The sequence below is a fragment of the Lepidothrix coronata genome, unplaced genomic scaffold, assembly GCF_001604755.1.
Source record: "Lepidothrix coronata isolate B3197 unplaced genomic scaffold, Lepidothrix_coronata-1.0 Scaffold193, whole genome shotgun sequence".
Classification (NCBI taxonomy): domain Eukaryota; kingdom Metazoa; phylum Chordata; class Aves; order Passeriformes; family Pipridae; genus Lepidothrix; species Lepidothrix coronata.
In genome coordinates, this window is record NW_016690373.1 from 990,518 (window position 1) to 1,010,648 (window position 20,131).

General features: G+C 36.5%; 1 protein-coding gene across 4 annotated transcripts in view; it reads right to left on the minus strand.

Annotated features, from left to right (window-relative positions):
- The window catches only part of SGCG (sarcoglycan gamma), a 110,322-nt gene that overhangs the window by 15,005 nt on the left and 75,186 nt on the right, over window positions 1-20,131 (minus strand). For all 4 annotated transcript variants that reach the window (XM_017831591.1, XM_017831589.1, XM_017831592.1 and 1 more), the window contains 2 exons: window positions 14,022-14,141; window positions 6,757-6,829 (listed from right to left, as the gene is read on the minus strand). In XM_017831591.1, the coding sequence (XP_017687080.1) occupies window positions 6,757-6,829; window positions 14,022-14,141 (193 nt within the window). The remainder of the gene's footprint in view (window positions 1-6,756; window positions 6,830-14,021; window positions 14,142-20,131) is intronic.

Here is a 20,131-nt window from a genome sequence, read left to right on the forward strand (position 1 = left end):
TATCTATCTATCTATCTATCTATCTATCTATCTATCTATCTATCTATCTCTATCACTGGTTCCAGAGGCCAGCAGTCCTTTGAAACAGGAAACATGTAGGTTCTTAGGAGAGCGGCTCTGACTGCCAATGCATCTATGTGGAAACAGGCTCACTCAGAGACATGAGTCTGTTTCCAGTGGTCACCAAAGGTCCTTCCTACTTCAGGAGATAAACATCTTCCATGACAGCAGGACAGAGGCCCTTTGCAGACTCAGAATTACAGAAGGCAGGATGATCTAATCAGCAAAGTAAATCTATCTCTTATGACCTATTTGTCCATATTGTCCATACATAAAATGATACCTTATGCCCTGTAGGCGAAGCACTATAGTTTGTAATCTAAGTTGCAATGAACATGATTTTGCAAGAATATGAGTGCACACAAAATGCTTGTAGGACAAGACAGAGAAAACAGACTGTGCCTGGAAAATTCTTTTCACTTCAGGATTAATATTTACAGGTAAAATCACTGCTTAAAAGACGACCAGATGTGATGTAGTACACAAGCCTTAGCTGATAGAGTTTTTTCAAATATTCAAGTCAGAAATGCTTCTGAAAGGTGATAAACATGATGTCCTGTATCATCTGATCCTTCTAAACTATGCCTTTTTACACATTTGAGTCCATCAAGTGAATGGAAAGAAATTCTTTAAAGCTTCCAAAAGAAGTACTTGATGGTGTTCTTAGTTAACTTGAGTGCAGTAAAACATATGAACGCAAATTTATATCTAGCAAATTAATGCCAGGGCTCATAAAATTACATTGCAGTACCAATATCTGACTAGTCAGGCAGCAGAGGTGCCTTGCAAACACTGAATCATAACTGTAGTCTTACTTTCTGTTATGTAATTCATTATCTCCTGAATGACTGGGCTTTTAATTTTCATAATGAATGCAAATAAAAATGACTGTACTTCAATTAGTTAGATGGTATTTTTAGGCAATTAACATGTAAGCATTAGTATTACAAATATGATTAAGCAATTATTTAGCAAATGCTTTTACCCTGGTTGACTTCTATACATCTCTTTCTAGATTTCCTTCATAAGTCTTACTCATACAGCAATAAAACTCCACAACTTCAGTTTTCAGCTTTCTATCTGTCTTATTACACAGTTTAACAGTAGCAAATACTTCAAGTGCAAAAAGAAATCATATTATCAATGGGGAACGGAAAGGATAAAAGAAAACCCTCAGAAAGAATCAGGGGGAAGTAGAAGCCAGAACTCCATTAAGTGGAGTTATTGGATGCCATAGAACAGAAGTAAAAATTAGAGGGTATATATTAATTATGAATACATAGATAGGGAGAGCTCTACCATCAGTACAATAATTTACCCTAAACAAATACCTAGAAGATGTAACATTCTGCCCTCAATTTATCAATATTCTATAACATGTTAGTCACAAGCCCATGAATACATATTTTTATGCTTTTAAGTACTGAACATAGGTATTTCACTTCAATATGAAGCAATGCTTCTTAAATTACATATTTTAAGTTTTAGTTAATGCCAGTATTATACATTTGTTTAGAATACATCTGTTTCCCAGGGGAATATTGAAATATTTTCAGTATATACCCATAAGACATTAAATATAACCATATTCTGGTAACATATGTATATTTATAATCATACCCTGACAAAAGTTTTTGCTCTGTAATGGTGATATCATTCCTGCTACAGTGCTTTTCAAAATCCAGAATAGTGGAATGATGTAGATAATTTTGAATTTGGATGTAAACCCTCAGTTGAAGGGCTGGCAGAGTACAACAAACTGACAAAACTAAAAGTGGTTTCCCAAAAGATTTGTGCTCAGAAGGCACAGTTGCTGGCTGTCAGATAGCCACAAATGGCAAATATGAGAACAAAGATAGTACTCTTTCCTAAGTATTGCATTTATTATGCATAGTATACAGTTAGTTAATAAATGGAAAAATGTCATATTTGTCATATTTGTAAGCACACCTCCATAGGTTTGGGAAAGGAAAATGCTCAGTTCAGAAATACTTTTTCGCTATTTAAAGGGTTTTGCTCATCCACTGCTTTCCTTCAGAAAACCACAAGAAGCAAACAGTATCAAAATGACAAAACTATGTATGAGCTCTGTGTTATTCAAGGATACAAAATTTAGGAGGAACAGAATAATAGGCTAAATAATATTCTAAGTTCCTGTAAATTATCAGAAAGATATGTTAGAATCAGAACGGAAAAATGTCTAAACTTAGACATCAGTTTTCACAGAGATTGTTATACGATAACAAGGGATATAAAAGGATATGTGTGCTAGCGTGAAACTCCGGATAATATCAGAAAAGGCTACTTCCAGTACCTGACACAGAACCTGGGGAGAAGATGGCTTTTAGGGAATTGTTAGAAATTTCTCTGTCTACGTCATCTAGTTCCATGAGTTGCTGTTATAGATTTCCCATCTACATTTTATGTCATAAGATACGTGTCTGAACATGAGCTTCTCTCATTCTGTTTGAATTCAGTCTTTTGGAAGCAAGATACTTGTTTCCATTAAAACTTTGCTGTGATCCAATTATAGGTGGCAGCTAAATAAATTCTAGTGAAGCCCCAGGAGACCTGATTGATGCAAGTTTTCAAGATGGCAAATACACACCAAAGTACAAGGGCTGTGGCCATTTTTATGAAGAGCCATGGAAGAGGCAACACTTTTTATATAGTATTTTAAATAATACACAATATATATAATAGATATTATACGTATAATGCCATATATTACATATTACATAAACCTATTGATTTTGCTATTCAGCAAGGAACTCTGAAACATCAGTTCAATTCCCTCTTCATCTTGAGGGGAATGAAACCTGTACCTCTTACCTCTATTTGCCAGACTACAAAACAGCTTGGCAGGAATAAAAAGCTGGATTTCAGCAACCTCTGTGGTGAATGTCAGCCTTTGCACAACCAAGTCATCTGGCAAGACACAGAGCAACTACACAGGGATAATCTCATGGTCAGGACGTTCATCTGGTTCTTTTGTCAGGATTATTTTTTATATCAAAACTGAAACTCCCTGGTCTCTTCCTATTCCTTGCTGAGTGCCCTAAACACAAGAATAACATGTGCTTCCTCTTGTTTGCTCTCCTGTGGTTCCAAGACCATACAGAGGGTCAGATTCTGTCAAAGGGAGGGGATGTGACCCAGCAGACGGGTGCTTGTGGCCAAAGAAGCACTCCTGCAGATAGAAGTCCAGATCTATTTCTGTTCTCACCTGTTAAAATGGGCTAGTTTCAACAAGGTGCCTCCTCAGTGGTGTTCATCTGGGAAGGATATTTCCTGGATATATTCAAATCTTGCTGTTGACTATAAACATGCCATTGAGATGTTTGTCGGACACTTATTACATGCAAGACCCTGTTTTTAGGTCTCCACTAGGTCCTAAAGTCTTAACAAATTTTGTAAATGAAAACGATGTATCTTATTTAGATAGAAGTTCATTAAAGGAATTAAAAAGTAGGCAATGTTATTTTAAACTTAGGAAAGCTTCAATCTTGAAATGTAGATTTTGTCGTTATAATTCTTCCTACCAGTTGGAAGTAAGTGCAAGCACGTCTCCTTTTCTTTACGAGTGAGTCATAAATTCAATCTATTAGACTGAAAAGGACCCTATATGTTCCCTTCAAATTACAAAAGAAAAGACAGTTACTGACCACAGTATAATTGTATTGCTCTGTCTCCATTACTTAGCTATAAAAAGATATGTTCTAACACACTTATCTCTGTTTCCAGGATAGCAGTCTATCTTGAAATTCAGCATTTGGACAAGAAAACCAGCAGAATGTGTAATTCAGAGGCCATTTGTGTCAGCTTTGTTTGAAATCCTGCTCTAAATCTGAATGACAGAGAATGAATGTGGCCTCCGTTCATATGACATGAGCTGAAAAGTTATGAGCATTAACAGCTTTACAGTCAGCTCCCTGAAACATAAAACTGCATTTTAGTAGGTTTTCTTGAAACAGTATTCCCTACATTTAATGCTTCATACCATGGCACTTTATACCACATTCATCCAGTATATCATATTCACACAGCACAGCACAACTACCAAAAGAAAAACAGAGGGAAAATAGCAGAAGAAAGTAAAAGTGTAGAGATAAGGCTTGAGGTGAGAAAATACGTTATATTACCTACAACTTGGTATTCACTACGTTAATCTGGAAAGGAAGCATATTTAAATTTAAAACAAAAAAGTAATACTTAAAATCACATTTTAAATTTTCATATTGAAGTGCTTTTCAGTAGGTAGGTAGGTTCCTGTATTTAACAGTGTAGAATGAAACAGAATATTTATGAAGAATTACAAAATAGCCATTCATTGGTAAACTTATCTGAGCTCCTTCAAACAGAATCCATGAATTTTGTTTACACTGACATTTAAGATTACCCTTGAAAGTAACCTTTTTCCAGCTTGAGCTTTACAAATTGGTCTTCTCTGCCTACATCTTAACTTAGCATCTGCACTGCAGACCAGTGAATTTGCTTCTTAATCCTTCCCAGAAGCCCTCCATGAAAAAATGAGATTATTGCCATCTCTGCTTTCAAACTTGACCCTGATTATGACAGAAAAAAAATGAATAAAGGATGGAGGCATTCTGAACTTCTCTGGGTGAAGGGCTGCCAGGATAAGAGACAGGAGAGGGACATTTTACAAGAGCAATTAGTGATAAAACAAGGAGGAAAGATTTAGATTAGACATTGGGAAGAAATTCTTTACTGTGAGGGTGGTGAGGCACTGGAACAGGCTGCCTAAAGAAGTTGTGGATGCCCTACCTCTGGAAGTGTTGAAGGACAGGTTGGATGGGGCTTTGAGCAACCTGTTTCATGGGACATGTCCATGGCAGGGGGGTTGGAACTAGATGATCTTTAAGGTCCCTTCCAACCCAAATTATTCTATGATTCTATTACTCTGTGATGACACGAGTGAGTGGTGTATACATTGCACAGCTACATACTCTAATACTCAGTTTTCTTAGGCTAATTCAGTTTCTAGCACAGGTGTTTAGCAGCTTTAGATTCATGTCAAATGCCATCACAGTAATTAAAAGTAACTTCTGTCAATTCTGAAAGAATCTATACTTCCCACTATTTTAAGTTAATTGAAGACAGAACTGAATAGGATTTTAAGTATTACATTTGAGCTCTGCTAACACATAGCACCATTCTAGATTAAAAGGTGTTTATAGCTGACATGGTAAAAATCAGTAAAGAGATAAGCCATGAGGTAAACTCACCCATGCAGGAAAAATTTATGAACACTTTGAATTAAGCTCATTTTTAAAATTTAAATGTTATCCTATTTCAAAAACAGGTGGAAAAATTATAATAACAATAGTTGTATGCAGCCTGAAACAGTGTAACTTATTAAACAAAGTGCAGATAAGAACTTAAAATGTAACATAGCACAACAGATGTAGAATAAAACTACTAGCTTTAAGCCTATTTGAATGTTAATTGATGATGCATTTGAACAACCACAGAAAATAGTGGATATGTAGCCAATTAAAATTTAGGGAGAGCCTCTTGACTTTGCAATCATAAAAGTCCATTTCCTACTCTACTAAAATTGAGATAATCACAGAAAATGACAAATTTACAACATAATGAATCTAATCCCTACAAAACTAGACAACGAACACTTACAATGCAGAACTCTACACAGTGATCAAAGTCTTTCACATCGAAGTTCTACCATAACAGAAGAAACACATTTTTGGAAGTGGACATCAACATGTAAAAAGAAAACTGTCTTGAGCTCATACTGTCTTCAAATGCAAGCACAAGGTATCTCACCACAAATAAATCTTAAATATAAAAGAGAAAATAAAAATAAGTATCTTAATAGTCTCCCTCTCATTTGCCATTCCCAATGGATTGGCAATCAGCAAGATACAGCGTTTTTGATAGCTTTAATCATCTTCCACTACTCTCTGCTAATTATCTCTATTGAAGAAGAAAACTAAGAAGAGAAATTATAATAGAAAGTAACAAACTGCCAAGGTATGAAAGGACAGAAATATAATTGTTAAGGAAATCCTCTTTCATTTCAAATCTTTCTTTGAACTGGCTTATAAAATGACAGATAACATGTTCATGAAGAGAATATAATTTGAGTTTATTACCTCATCATAACCAGCATATTATAAACTAATTTGGGATACTCAAAATTACATAGAATAATGCACAAAGAAATGCTATCCCACAATTAAGGAGCTCTGAATCATATGAGGTACTTCATAATGATTTTCTCAGCCCAAACTGCTCTTTAGTCATAGAGAGCTTTGCACATTTCCAAATTTTTCTTTTGAGTCTGCTTTCTCAGATTGACACTAGTTTCTAAAAATCTGGACTAATAACAGGTCAATGACCTGCTGCAGACAAGCAACTCATATTGTAACATAGTAGAAAAAGTTGTATTTCAGTGTTTCAAAACTGAAAAACAGAAGTTTACAGAAAATCTTTCCACAGAGTTTTAAATATTTACCATCAGCAATAAATAATTCATAATATATTTCCAAATCACAGAGCAATATATAATTTTCCTTCAAAACAGTAACTTGTCACACAAAACAGAAAAGAAGTTATTAGTAATTCTGTGTTGGAAATCATATGTTCAAAAAATGTGAATATCTATAGCAAATAATATTTACTTGTTAGATTTATGTTTTTACTATAAATTCTTACCTAAGCTGTTTAAAAGCCTCTGCTTTTACAAGTGGTGTTTCTACAGAGTGTTCAAAAAGTGCTCCTTCAGGCCCTGCAAAAAAAAAAAAAAGAAAAATACTATAATGTAACAGAATGAAAAAAAAAAAGAACGGTTTTGATATGGTCACCTTGATATGAGATATTCAGATAAGAAAACACATATTAAGAATTATAAGACAATAAAATATAGCTATATTATTACCATTACAGTATTGATTGGAACAACACAATACACAGGTAATGTAAATGTACATTAAATTCTTAAAATGAAATCTAAAAAGTCTGAAGGTAGAGAAATTTTAAATTACTTGGGACAACAAAATAATAAGATTTGTACAATGTAACTTCCATTACAGTCAATAGAGATAATTTAAATCCCAAAAAATCTTTGCAAATATTACAGTCCTAAATTATCATATTTATTTTTAGACTATTCTATGCATATCAAAAATTCTGGCATATAGCTTCATCAAAGATTTACCTCTATTTATAGGGAGACTTGCTGAATATAAAATGGTATTTATGCACGCAAAATGGTAATGATTTTGGGATCAGACAGTTTACCTCTTGAAATAAGAGTGGTTTCATCCCAATGAGGAAGAAACAGTGGGCACCCAACCTTACCAGGAGCTTCCCCATTGGACCTGAATCCAAGAACATCCATTTCTGCTCTCCTGCTTATTAGCATTATTGTAGTATCACCAGCTCAGTGACCATCTCCCACCTAAGCTTCACCAGGATCAGGGAACTCGCTGAAATAGTACAAAAGCCCCTCAGCAAAAGAGATGGCTCAAACAAAAAGCATTGTGAAGATACTCATCAAAAATGGGAGTGGACTTCCTTAGGCTGAGTGATCTCCGGCTTTGAGGATTCACATATCTGAGCACTTTTCAGGTGAATATGTAGCAAGGCAACATATTTTAAGATATTATTATAATTTTATTATAATAATATTATAATACTAATATATTTTAATAGTTAGGATGTTATACAAGGTGGCTTGTTTGGCTGCTCTGTCAGTTAGAATAGGATGCTGTTACCCTCTAGAAAGAATTCTGGGCTGTAGAAACCCTAAGTTAGGGATTTAGACTCTATTTAGACAGAGAATGACAATGGATGAAAGTACGGTGTAGATAGTATAGATGTGGTATTAGATTGTATTTAATGTAGCATAAAGGGAAAAAGAAAAAATTGCTTGAGGCAACTACAGAGAACATAGCAAAAGGAAAAGAAGTGAAATCAAGAAAAAACATTAAAAATTAATACATTGCTGAGACAATTGAGAGGAAGACTGTCACTTCATGAGGGCTAGGGGAAAATTCTTAGCATGTCCTAAGGAAGCATGAAAGAATGAAATCTCCTTAGCTTGGATGGAAGAGAAGTACACAAGACATGAGAATTACCACATTAAATCACTCCACCACTTTGAGGAAGCATTGATTTACTAAACTTGTATTTAAATTTTACTCAGCTGTTGATATCCTCCTCATCAATTTAAATAGATTAACCTTTCTGTAAACTACTAACTGCCATGAATATAATACTGGAAAATTCAAAATTCATTAATTCAGACAGAGCTTTAAGCCTTCTTCATTAACATTAAGATTATTCTGCATGATAAAACCTAATGTCTTGATGGACACAGTCAATTATTCTCCTGTTCTTGTATTTGTGCTGGTGGGTGTTACAATGTGGCAACCTTACATGTTGAAGATGACGAAAAAAACACCCTACACCTTAATGAATTAAAAATGTTTATCAGAAAATGCTGATTTGGTACAACTAAGATATTTTGCAGGGATATGTTGATCTGTTGAAAGTGTATATGTGGCTCTTGGGGACACAATTTAGTGGTGGACTTGGCATTGCTGGTTAATGGTTAGACTTGATCTTAAAGGTCTTTTACAGCCTACGTGATACTATGATTCTCTGGTTCTGTAAAGACAGGTAAGTGGTAACAGAGACAGTATCACTTTCATGGAAATAGGGGATAATGGAAGAAAGTCAATAGGAAACATCAGTGTCAATGCTGCTGGGGGAGAGGGGGTGGGGACGTGGTGTAAGATGGAATAAAAAGGCTTACTTCCATATTCTAGAGCTATAAACTCTAAGCAGGAATAACCCCTTGCCTTTATGTGAAAAAAACTTAAGTTTGAACAGTATGACACTAACAAAAAAAAACCACAGGGCAATATCATTTTGAAATGCACTAAATTGATTTCTTGTCTTCGTTTCCTACTTTATCTTTTAAACTGTAAAGAAAGAACACTAATTATTATATGAATATTACTATATTTACTATTTTATAGGCTACTGCTTATTAATATAATGTAATTTAATTCTAAAATACACAAGAACAAGATATTAATTTTCTCAATGAGAGGACTGAAGCCAGCAAGATTCATTAACTTCCCACGCACCCTATCAAGCAAGGACAATTTTCCTTCTCAAAGTCTTACAGAATGTTTATTCATATCCTCAGATTGTCTCCTACTTAACTTACTTTCTGAGCAGAAGTGTTAAAATCAAACACACATCCTCACATTGCACTTCAGCATTAGCTAGGTAAACTGAAAACCTTTGCATAGAACAGAGCACTAGAAAATCAGAGACAATACTCAGACAATACTTTAGGAAATGTTTATAAATGTCAAACAAGCAGAAGTACAAGTAGTAAACTGGAGAAAGGGTGATATAGTATGTTTCTCCTTAAAAATATTGATCCCCTCTGCCCTGCCAGCTTTCCTTCAAGAAAAAAAAATGTGTAGATGTAAGGACATGGTTTAGTGATGAACACAGGGGTTGGTTGAACTTTATGACCTTAGAGGGCTTTTCTAACCTTAACAATTCTGTTTCTATGAGTCTGCCATGACAACATCATTAGTTATAAAGCAATCAGCTCTTTGCCAGCCAATAAACTGTTATAAAGTGGGTTTCATTCTCACCAATGCCACCTGGATGTATAAAACCCTACCAGAACAAAATGCTGATGTTCAGTACCTCTGTAGCAACAATGTCTGCAAAATATGCAGGCGATTTCTGAAATAATATTAAAGAGGATGCAATTGGAGTATGCGCTCTTTCAGGTAGCAGTAGTTGTCATGAAGGGTTAAGCTGAGCTTCAGTTTCATACACTTAAATTTAAGAATTTAGTTGCCTAATCATATTTACTTACTGCCATCTGAAATACCCTTGTACATCCTGCCTGGCCTTCAGCTGTCATGATCAAAGGAAGCATCTCTTGTAGATACAGAGATATCATGAGGTGTCTCACATACCCTAAGGTGTTTCACATGCAGCTGGATGCTAATGTTTTAGCATGTGAACTCAGCCACTATCCACGGTATTCCACGGAGATGAGTGAGCTGTTAAGCTCACCCTACAGCAGACATTTGGTTGGCACAAGAGCTCTTCATGTGGCAGGTCTAGGTGTCCTCTTCATGCTCCAGGATGCATTGGCTGTGGACTGGAGGTTCAATTCAGCCATCTGAACGTGAGCGTCTAAGACCTGTCAGTGACCCTGTGGGGTATCTGTGGCACTTTGCTGGTTACGGCTTTTCCCAGGCATATGCTCTTCTTAGAGCAGAGAGAGTCTGCTGCTATTTTATTCTACCCCATGGGCCAGAAAATATCTGACTGAAATAGTGTTGAAACACACTAAACTGTAGGAAAATGACAATTCTTGTTGGATTAGATTAGCTTATTCTTAGACTTTTTCTTTTGTCCTGAAATATCATAAATAATAGACTTTGCTCTCTGCTAGATTATATTTTAGTTGAAAACTGTTAGGTTTTCTTACAAATCATTACTGCACTTTTCATAATTCACATAAGGAGAAATAAAATCAAATAGTTCACTATATTGCACATAAAAAAACCGCAAAATGTACTTTGTGTATTTTAAGCCTGGGGTCATCTGTTTCTTATGATATGAACTCTTCAAAATTTATTTCACACTGATCTTGTTCTCTATCTAAAATGTTTAAAAATTATCTTAGTATGCAAAGTACTACAAATGTATCCTTCATGCTAATAGTACAATTTAAATCACAATAATTTAAACTTCATGCTAATAGTATCATTTAAATCACAATTTTAATAAATTAATTTGAAGCAAAGTAGGCATGAATCACCTCTCACTTATATTAATTTTACAGTGAAATAACCTCAGTGACTTTATGTATTTGCTTTTGAATTGTACTACAGTGTACAAAAGAAACAGGCAATATGTCTTTCTACAATATCTGCTGAAGTTAATAATTATCAATGCAGTGTAAAGATTCACATTGGATGAGTCAGAATACATTCTCTAGCTCGTGTATGAATGATTTTTACTTTGAGCAGAGATAGACCTTTTCCAAATCAGTTAACAATTACGCAGTTTTCTATATCTTTGTTAAACATGCTTTTCTATTAAAGTTTAGCACCCCTTGGGCAAACAATAATTATTTGATATGGTTTCCTGGTTAAACAAAGTTGTAATTTCAATTAGGCTAAAAAGTAAAAAAAACTAAGATGAGACCCTTAGGCGTAAACAAAATTTATTAACATAGTTATTATAACTTAACTTTGGCTTTGAAACACTAATCATATAGTTACTGCCATATTTATAGTCTTACACAGTGAAATAATATGAATCTATTCATTAAAATCAAGACCTCAAGATTTCAGAGGACCAATAATTAGCAAAAGCCAAACATGATAGTTGCAATCTGGTAAAAATATTAAAAATATATTTGAAAACAAGTTACAGAATAATTTTAATATTTCCTTTGATGGACTCTTCTGCTTAAAGAGAAATCACACCTTGATCCATTTTAATGCAACCTTACACCTAGAAAATGAAGGTTGAATTTATCAGGCCATATGAAAGGAAATAGCTTGTCATGTGATAACTTTGATGTATTACTTTGTAAATGAGTACTTTAGTGATTTGCAGAAATAGCCTAAGACAAACTTGTCTTTTGACAAATGACATTTAAAATATACTACAAATATCATCCTGTGAACTTAATCTGGCCTTTGAACTTAATGTGGCCACTTCTGTTAAGGACAACAAAAAGTGTTTTTATAAATACAACAATAGCAAAAGGAGGGGCAAGGAAAACCTTCATTCTTTGTTGGACACGGAGGAGAACATAGTTACCAAAGACAAGGATAAAGTTGAGGTACATAACAACTTCTTTGCCTCAGTTTTCAACAAGAACACAGGTTGTCCTCAGCACGACTGGCTTCCTGGGCTGGTAGACAGCAATGGGGAGCTGAATAACCCCCCTGTTATCCAGGAGGAAGAAGTTAGTGACCTGCTGAGTCACTTGGATCCTCATAAGTCTATGGGACCAGATGGGATCCATCCTAGGGTGATGGAACTGGCGGAAGAGCTCGTCAAGCTGCTCTCTATCTCTCAGCCCACAAGAAGGGCTGGAAGGGAGACTTGGGAAACTACAGGCCTGTCAGCCTGACCTTGGTGCCTGGCAAGTTATGGAGCAGATCATCCTAAGTGTGATCACGCAATAGCTACAGGATGGACAAGGGATCAGACCCAGCCAACACAGGTTTAGGAAGGGCAGGTCCTGTCTGAACAATCTGATCTCCTTCTATGATCAGGTGACCTCTCTGGTGGATGAGGAGAAGCCTATAGATGTGTCTATCTGGACTTCAGCAAAGCCTTTGACACTGTCTCCCATAGCACACTCCTGGAAAAGCTGGCAGCCCATGGTTTCGACAGAAGAACCCAGTTCTCTGCTGGGTCAGGAACTGGTTGGAGGGCCAGGCCCAGAGAGTGGTGGTGAACGGTGCTGCATCCAGTTGGCAGCCGGTCACTAGTGGTGTCCCCCAGGGATCAGTGTTGGGCCCAGTCCTGTTTAATATCTTTACTGATGATCTGGACAAGAGGACTGAGTCCACAATCAGCAAATTTGCGGATGACACCAAAACGGGGGGGAGTGTCAATCTGCTCGAGGGTAGGAGGGCTCTGCAGAGGGACCTGGACATGCTGGATAAATGGGCTGAATCCAAAGGTATGATTTTTAACAAGAACAAGTGCCGGGTCCTGCACTTTGGCCACAACGACCCCATGCAGTGCTACAGGCTGGCCATAGAGTGGCTGAAGAGCGACCACGCAGAGAGGGATCTGGGGGTTCCAGTCAAGAGGAAGCTGAACATGAGCCAGCAGTGTGCCTAGGTGGCCAAGATGGCCAATGGCATCCTGGCCTGCATCAGGAACAGTGTGGCCAATGGGTACAGGGAAGTGATTCTTCCCCTGTACTCAGTGCTGGTGAGGCCACACCTGGAGTACTGTGTCCAGCTCTGGGCCCCTCAGTTCAGGAAGGATATTGAGGTGCTGGAGCAGGTTCAGAGAAAAGCAACGAGGCTGGTGAAGGGACTCAAGCACAAGTCCTGTGAGGAGAGGCTGAGGGAGCTGGGGTTGTTCAGTCTGGAGAAGAGAAGGCTCAGGAGAGATTTCATCACTCTCTACAACTATCTGAAAGGAGGTTGTAGCCAGGTGGGCATCAGTCTCTTCTCCCAGGCAACCAGCAGTAGGACAAGAGGGCATGGTCTTAGGCTGTGCCAGGAGAGGTTTAGGCTAAACATTAGAAAGAAATTCTTTACAGAGAGAGTGATCAGACATTGGAATGGGCTGCCCAGGGAGGTGGTGGAGTCACTGTCCCTGGAGGTTTTTAAGAAGAGACTGGATGTGGCACTTACTGCCATGGTCTAGTTGACAGGGTGGTGTTGGGTCATGGGTTGGACTCGATGATCTCAGAGGTCTTTTCCAACCTGGTTGATTCTTTAATTCTGTGATATATGCTACACACATAGCAGAAATACAGTGGCTTTCACTTTGCAAGATAAAACCATATAAAAATATCAGAGAGAGCCCAAAGTTTTCCTAAATCAAACTCATTACAACTCAGACTGGAATACTTAGAATTTTTTCAGCCTCAAACAGTGTGCAATGGAAACATTAAATAATTCAGAAAAAGATGCATCAGTTCCAATCACTAATGGCTTTAAAATAAAATAAACACAGACATATTTACATATTTTTATATATATATTATTTTGCTTTCAAAAGTTCTTACTGATTATTTACTGGAAAAGGTCAGAATATCTTCATATTTCTGTTTCTTAATGAGGTAAAAATGGAGCTTGTATTCACACATAATGATGTATTTAAAAATGCCATTTTTATTGTGCTTTTCTTATGGGTATTATTTGAGCATTTCTTAAATGGTTACAAACCTGTGACTCGAAGCTTATCTGTGCCAATTACAACCTCATTTTCATCCACTGTAAAAAGTGGCTTTCCATCCTTTGAGTTGATCTGAAATTGCTGACCGTGGAATTCTACCATTTTAGGACCTGCAAAGCACAGTAGAATAATTAAATAATGACATCATCTTTCTTCAATTTTCTATATAAATTGCTAATACTTTTAATTGGTGTCTTAATAATTTAGTGACCCATTTAAGTACACTAAAGATCACGAAGCACCCAGATATTCTAAGGATAGTGGCCCTCTAAGTACTGAAATTGGATAAGTCTATTTACATGATCTAATTTGTTGTTCAAAACTGTGCCTGTAGTCATGCTTTATAGATGGTTTTCCAGGGAATTTAGGAAATCTCTTTCAAATTGATCAAGACAAACATTCATGTTCTTGGTGTTGAAACAGCTTTGATCAGTATGAGTCTAGCATATTTTTCTTTTTTTTGAAACACAGAAACTAATTATCGAAGTCTTTGCAGCATCATCCTTTTTGACTAGGGAGGTTCAAATGATTTAAAATTACAAACGTCCCATGATAAGAGCAGGACGCTCAGCTCTTCAAAACAAATGTCAGTTTAGCTGCACATATCCTGCAAATATTACTGATTATGTTCTTAAAAGAGTTTCAAAAAACTATGAGAGTATTTGCAATTGATTCTGGTACTCCAAAAGTTAAAATAATTGTGCACAAGAGAATCTGCATATTTCGAGATCCTAAATTCACTAAAACATCATGTTCTACACCATTGGCTTGGTAAGTGGATAAAAATCAAACCTGTTATATTCCCTTTTCTAACAACCTGATGAATTAAAAATTCACACCACGTAAGTTTGAATATCTATTTCATGGAGTTGTCATCTAAATCCATGTTCAGAATTAAAATTACAGAGAATGCTCAAAGCATTTAAGACTCCTTTTCAGCAACTTTTAATAAGGGTATTTCACAGACTATCCATGGAACCAAGAGGCATTGAACTGCTTCCTTCCCATTAAGAACCTGTCTTACCATGTCTACTCCCATAAGTGTTAAATATATTCCAGGCAGTAATTCTCATAAAAATAGGAATTTTTCTTTTTGGTAGACCTTATGTTAAATTAGATCAGTTGGTTAGAGCATGGTGCTAACAATGCCAAGGTCACGGGTTTGATCCCCATATGGACCACTCACTTAAGAGCTGGACATGATGATCCTTGTGAGTCACTTCCAACTCAGAATATTCTCTGATTCTCTGGAAATGGCATTAGGTGACAGATGATTGATAGTGCTAAGAAGAACATGCAGGTATTTCACAAAATCTGCATGGTAGCTGGTACAAGAGATGCATACCATAAGGTTCCAAACAAATTCCTTAATGTTTCAGCAGATACAAAGTAATTGCTTTTAATAGCCCACCAAGCACAGAAAGGGTTATAAAAGCCATAATGTCCTAAACCAGGGCAATAATTTTAAGGCGTAAACCCCAATATTGATTCTATTGAAAATGGTCAGGATAGAGGGCTGAACTCTGCATTATGTTACGCTCTGTTGCACATGTGCACCCAGGCACAGCCTTACAGACCTCATTTTAGCTCTTCTCTAAAGCCACTATGAAGCACATGACTTAATTTCCGAGAAGTATGTTGCAAAAAGTGATATCAGGGAATATCTTCGTTCAGTGATAAGGCAATAAACAATATTTTTTTTAGAGCAAAAGAAGAAGCTCTGGGTAAGTGAGGCAATCTTGTCAATGCCTTCCTAGAAAATCTTGGTTAAGGTATTTTATTTAAGGTCCCTTCCAACCCAGGCCATTCTATGATTTTATGATTGTTCCCATTTGTGCCCAACAGCATTAACAAAACCGGCTCTTTATGTAGTGTAGCCAGATCCTTCTGTATTCAAACAGATCAAAGGCATGGATAAACTGGGCATTACCAACTTTACTGGTGTTGCAGAGGCTGGTTCCTCATCCTTCCCATTCATCTAATCCCATGAATTTTAAAGCCAGACTTAATCAAGGAAAAACTCCGCAAGAGAGCACTCACTGAACATTATATACTTTCCAAAGGAGCCTTAACTTGTCTCTCTTTGAAACTACAACTCATGGCCTTGCCCGTGCTGGGTTTCCATCCAGATTTCTTTCCTGTTTGATCCTGGACCTTGCACACTTCAATAAATTTTTAACAAGAATATTCAGGTCCACAGTTTTCTCAAAAAAAATGCCCCAGTAAAGTGGGACAATGACTGTCCTATAGATAACCTTCATTATCAGAGAATAGTATGGATAATAATTGATGTATTTTATATCTTTAGAGGGAATAGTAGGGTAAACAAAATTCAAGTGTATGTTTTATTCATGCTAGAGATGAGACATCTCAGTATACGTGGAACAAGTTTCAAAAAGGAATAATAGGCTTTTACACAAATGGGAATGAATTTATGTAATGAAAAGTAGCCATTAATCTCTCTTAGTTGTATTCCACAATACACATAGACTAGCTACATTGCAATAACACTAATTGTATTGTGATCCCAGTGAGGTTAATTTTCAACTCATAAACAGCAGCCAAATTCAATATCTGAAACTTTAATCTCCTAATGCCTAAATATGTTTTGTTTGCCATCCTAGTACATTAACTACATGTAAGTCAACTAAAACTATATAATCGTATTTATTGATAAAATCCTACAATTAAAAATGCAACCTGACTGAATGCAGGTTATAGAAAAGTATTCATTTTCCACTTACTGACAGATGTGTCTTCCAAAAACAACTGACATAATACTAAACGGTCTTCCTTTTCATTTTTCCTCCTCACTCTTGACTCCCCTAGGGGTTTTCTAGGGAAGGAAGGTCTTTTATTTACTGAGTCCATTTCAGTTGACAAGCATTTAAATAAACTGCCTTCTACTACTACTCAACCTTTGAATTCCAGGTCAGTACAAATACAGATGTACAAGACTGAAAAGTATCTTTATCAAAAATGGGGCTTGCCATAACATACATATTCACGAATGCTTAATGGCAATGAAATTTGGAGAGCCTGAACTTTGAAGAGCCTGCCTACATGTTACCAGTATGCAGATTCTTCAAATACAGTTAGTTCTGCCAAATATATATTTATATATACTTTAATATATACAAGTAAACTTTTAACATGTCTTCAGATCTTTCAGAAGAAAAGGCTTTCCAACGCTGGATTTATTTGTTCGGATCTTTTATTTTCTTACTCTCTCTCATTATCCATCATTTCTGATAACCTATGGCTGTCAGCTATTCTGTATGCTTTGCTCTTCTCCTACAACCTAGAATCATCAGTGATGAATATAAACCAAAATCCTGAGCACTTTGGGGTACTCCTATGCAATTTAATTTTTTAGCTAATTTTTATTAAATTAAAGCACCTTACTTAAAATAAGATATCATTAAAAGTGTATTAAAAATGTAATACTCCTACAGATCCAATTCTCATTCCACGAGTAATACAATACAATACTAATAAATGTAAAGTCATTACTTTCAGAAACATAAAATTAGTCATATTTTCATATGGAATGGTATGCAAGTACTTCATTAGTATTGGCATTTCGTTAGAACAAATGCATTATTACAGAAAATACGCAGCATGTTGCATATATATATTTTATGTCCATGTCATACATCACTCCTTGCCTTGAAAAACAACTGTAATACATTAATAGAACACTTGCTTCTCCTGTTTCCTCTTTTTCTCTCAGTTCTCCTTTTATGCAATGGATGAAACAATGATGTCCCCTCAGATCAACGTAAGAATGCCTTACTGTCAGTGCTGCTTATACTTTGTTGTTCTCTATAACTGAACACAAGTCTAGAGATCTTAAAAAATTGGTTCTCAATGATGGTTACAGACACTGATCATGTAGACAGTAGCAACCCAACTAATGTTAGGTATGTAGGTGATAGCACTTTCCACTCTCAGAGTGATTTAGCTAATGCAATGTCTTTATCCATCTAGGCATTAGCCATATAGAATACTCTATTTAAATACAGAAACAAGAAACCCATGCAATATTTCATTGTAAAATGGGCTATTGCATGTAGAAACTTCGGCAGGAACGGATCATATTTCTCACACAATGACTTGACAAAAAGGCTATGGTGTCACCTTTTTGCTCAGGCTTAATGAACCCAGAATTTGTTGTATGATATTAACTTCAACAGGAAAAGGTGAAACATACAGTTCTCAGACAGATAAGGTGAAAAGGAAAGTACCAAAGGAGACGAGGCATGGTAATTTGAAACCCTGTATGAAGAAAGGACAGCTAATGTGAGTCTCTCATTCCTGAGCAAATACTTGAACGACTCTATTTTCAGTATAGTGGATATTTTTCCTCCTTTTCTTTAAAAAAAAAAAAAAAGAAAGCCATGAGTGTATTTTCATAAGGTCAGCTCCTGCACTGTGATTCATATCTAAGCATACCTACTGGATCTGCGCAGAGGACGATGTGAGAGGATCAGTTAAACAGGTGGGGAATGACTGAGTTGATAATGCAACTGTCTAGTCCATTTACATACTTCTGTGTTCTCTGTCTGGCCTTCAGCTTATTTTTGATGTCCTAGTGTATCCAGGACTTCTACATCAGGTTAGAAAGTCTGACATGGGGTCTGTGAGCAACATGAGCTCTTTCAGAGAGTTAGCTGAAGACTGGGCAAGATGGAACTACAGAAGAATGCAAGCCAGAGGTCACCTCTGGAAGTCACCTGGTCCCACCTACTGATCACATCAAGGTCAGCTTGCTTGGAAGTTAGATAAAGGTTCTCAGGGTCTTGTCCAGGTCTTGTCTTTAATACGTCTGAGGAAGGGAATTTAACAGCCTCCCTGGACAATTTGTTCCCATGGTTAACCATTCTAACAGTGATATTTCCCCCCACAGTTTATCCAGTTGCATTTTGCCTCCCTGCAACCCATGACCATTATTGTTTTTTGCCCTTTTGTTGTGCATCCCAAGAAGAATCTGGATTCATACTAGTGATAGGATAAGGTGAAATAGCCTCAAGTAGCACCAAGCAAGGTTCAGGTTTGATATTACAAAAACATTTTTCACTAAAAGAGTGGTTAAGCATTGGAACAGGCTACCCAGGAAAGTGGGTTCAAAAAAGTGTTCAAAAAATGAGTAGATGTGGCACTGTGTGATATGCTTTAGTTGGCATGGTGGTATTCAGCTGAAGGTTGGACTTGATCTTGAAGGTCTTTTCCAGCCTTAATGATTCTATGATTCATTTCATCTCTAGCCCTCCTAGTATCAGGCAGAAGTTGGAAACCCCCTTTAAGCTTTCTTTTCTTGCAGGTTAAACAGCTTCTTCAGACTCTTATACTTCACATGCTTCAACTCCCTGACCATCTTAACAGCACCTTGTGTGCACCTCCTCAGTTTGCTCACAGTTTTGTCATACTGTAGAGGGCTTAACAGTATTCCAGACCTGGCCTCCCAGGTGTGGAATGATGTAGCCCAGTGTGCAATTAGTCCTCGCTGCCACAAGGGTACACTGCAGATATGTGTTCAAACAGTCTATCAGGATGGGGGTGTCCTCTACAGACCTGCTGCAAAAAGATAGGGATCTAGCTCCTTTTTTTGGCCACAAGCTGCCATCGGGATTTGATAGTTACACTTGAAATGATTAGGATTTTAGATGTACTTAATTATCCAAATTCTATCACAGATTACAGGCACAGTAGAAGTCAGCTATTTTAACCTAGCCTTTACAGATCCTTCTAGCATTAATCAATGCCAATAATTCAATACTCTTACTACTTTAAGGGAAGGAAGTTGCAGAAACTGTCCTCACCTTTAGCAATAGCTGTTATCTTCAAATTATCATCCAATTACTTATGTTAATGATTACTGTACCATAGGAACAAAGATACGCATGGGATTGCAAATTTACTGAGACTGTGGAAGTTGAGAAGGTCATAAAATATTTAATAATTTCCCTTTTTTCCCTTCTTTTGAATTGTTTTCTCCCATTGGAATAAAGAGAGAATGAAGCTATTCAGACAAGTAATTGCTCTCTAATGAGAAACAGGTATCCACAAACCGGTTATTTTCCAAATAAAAAGGGATTTC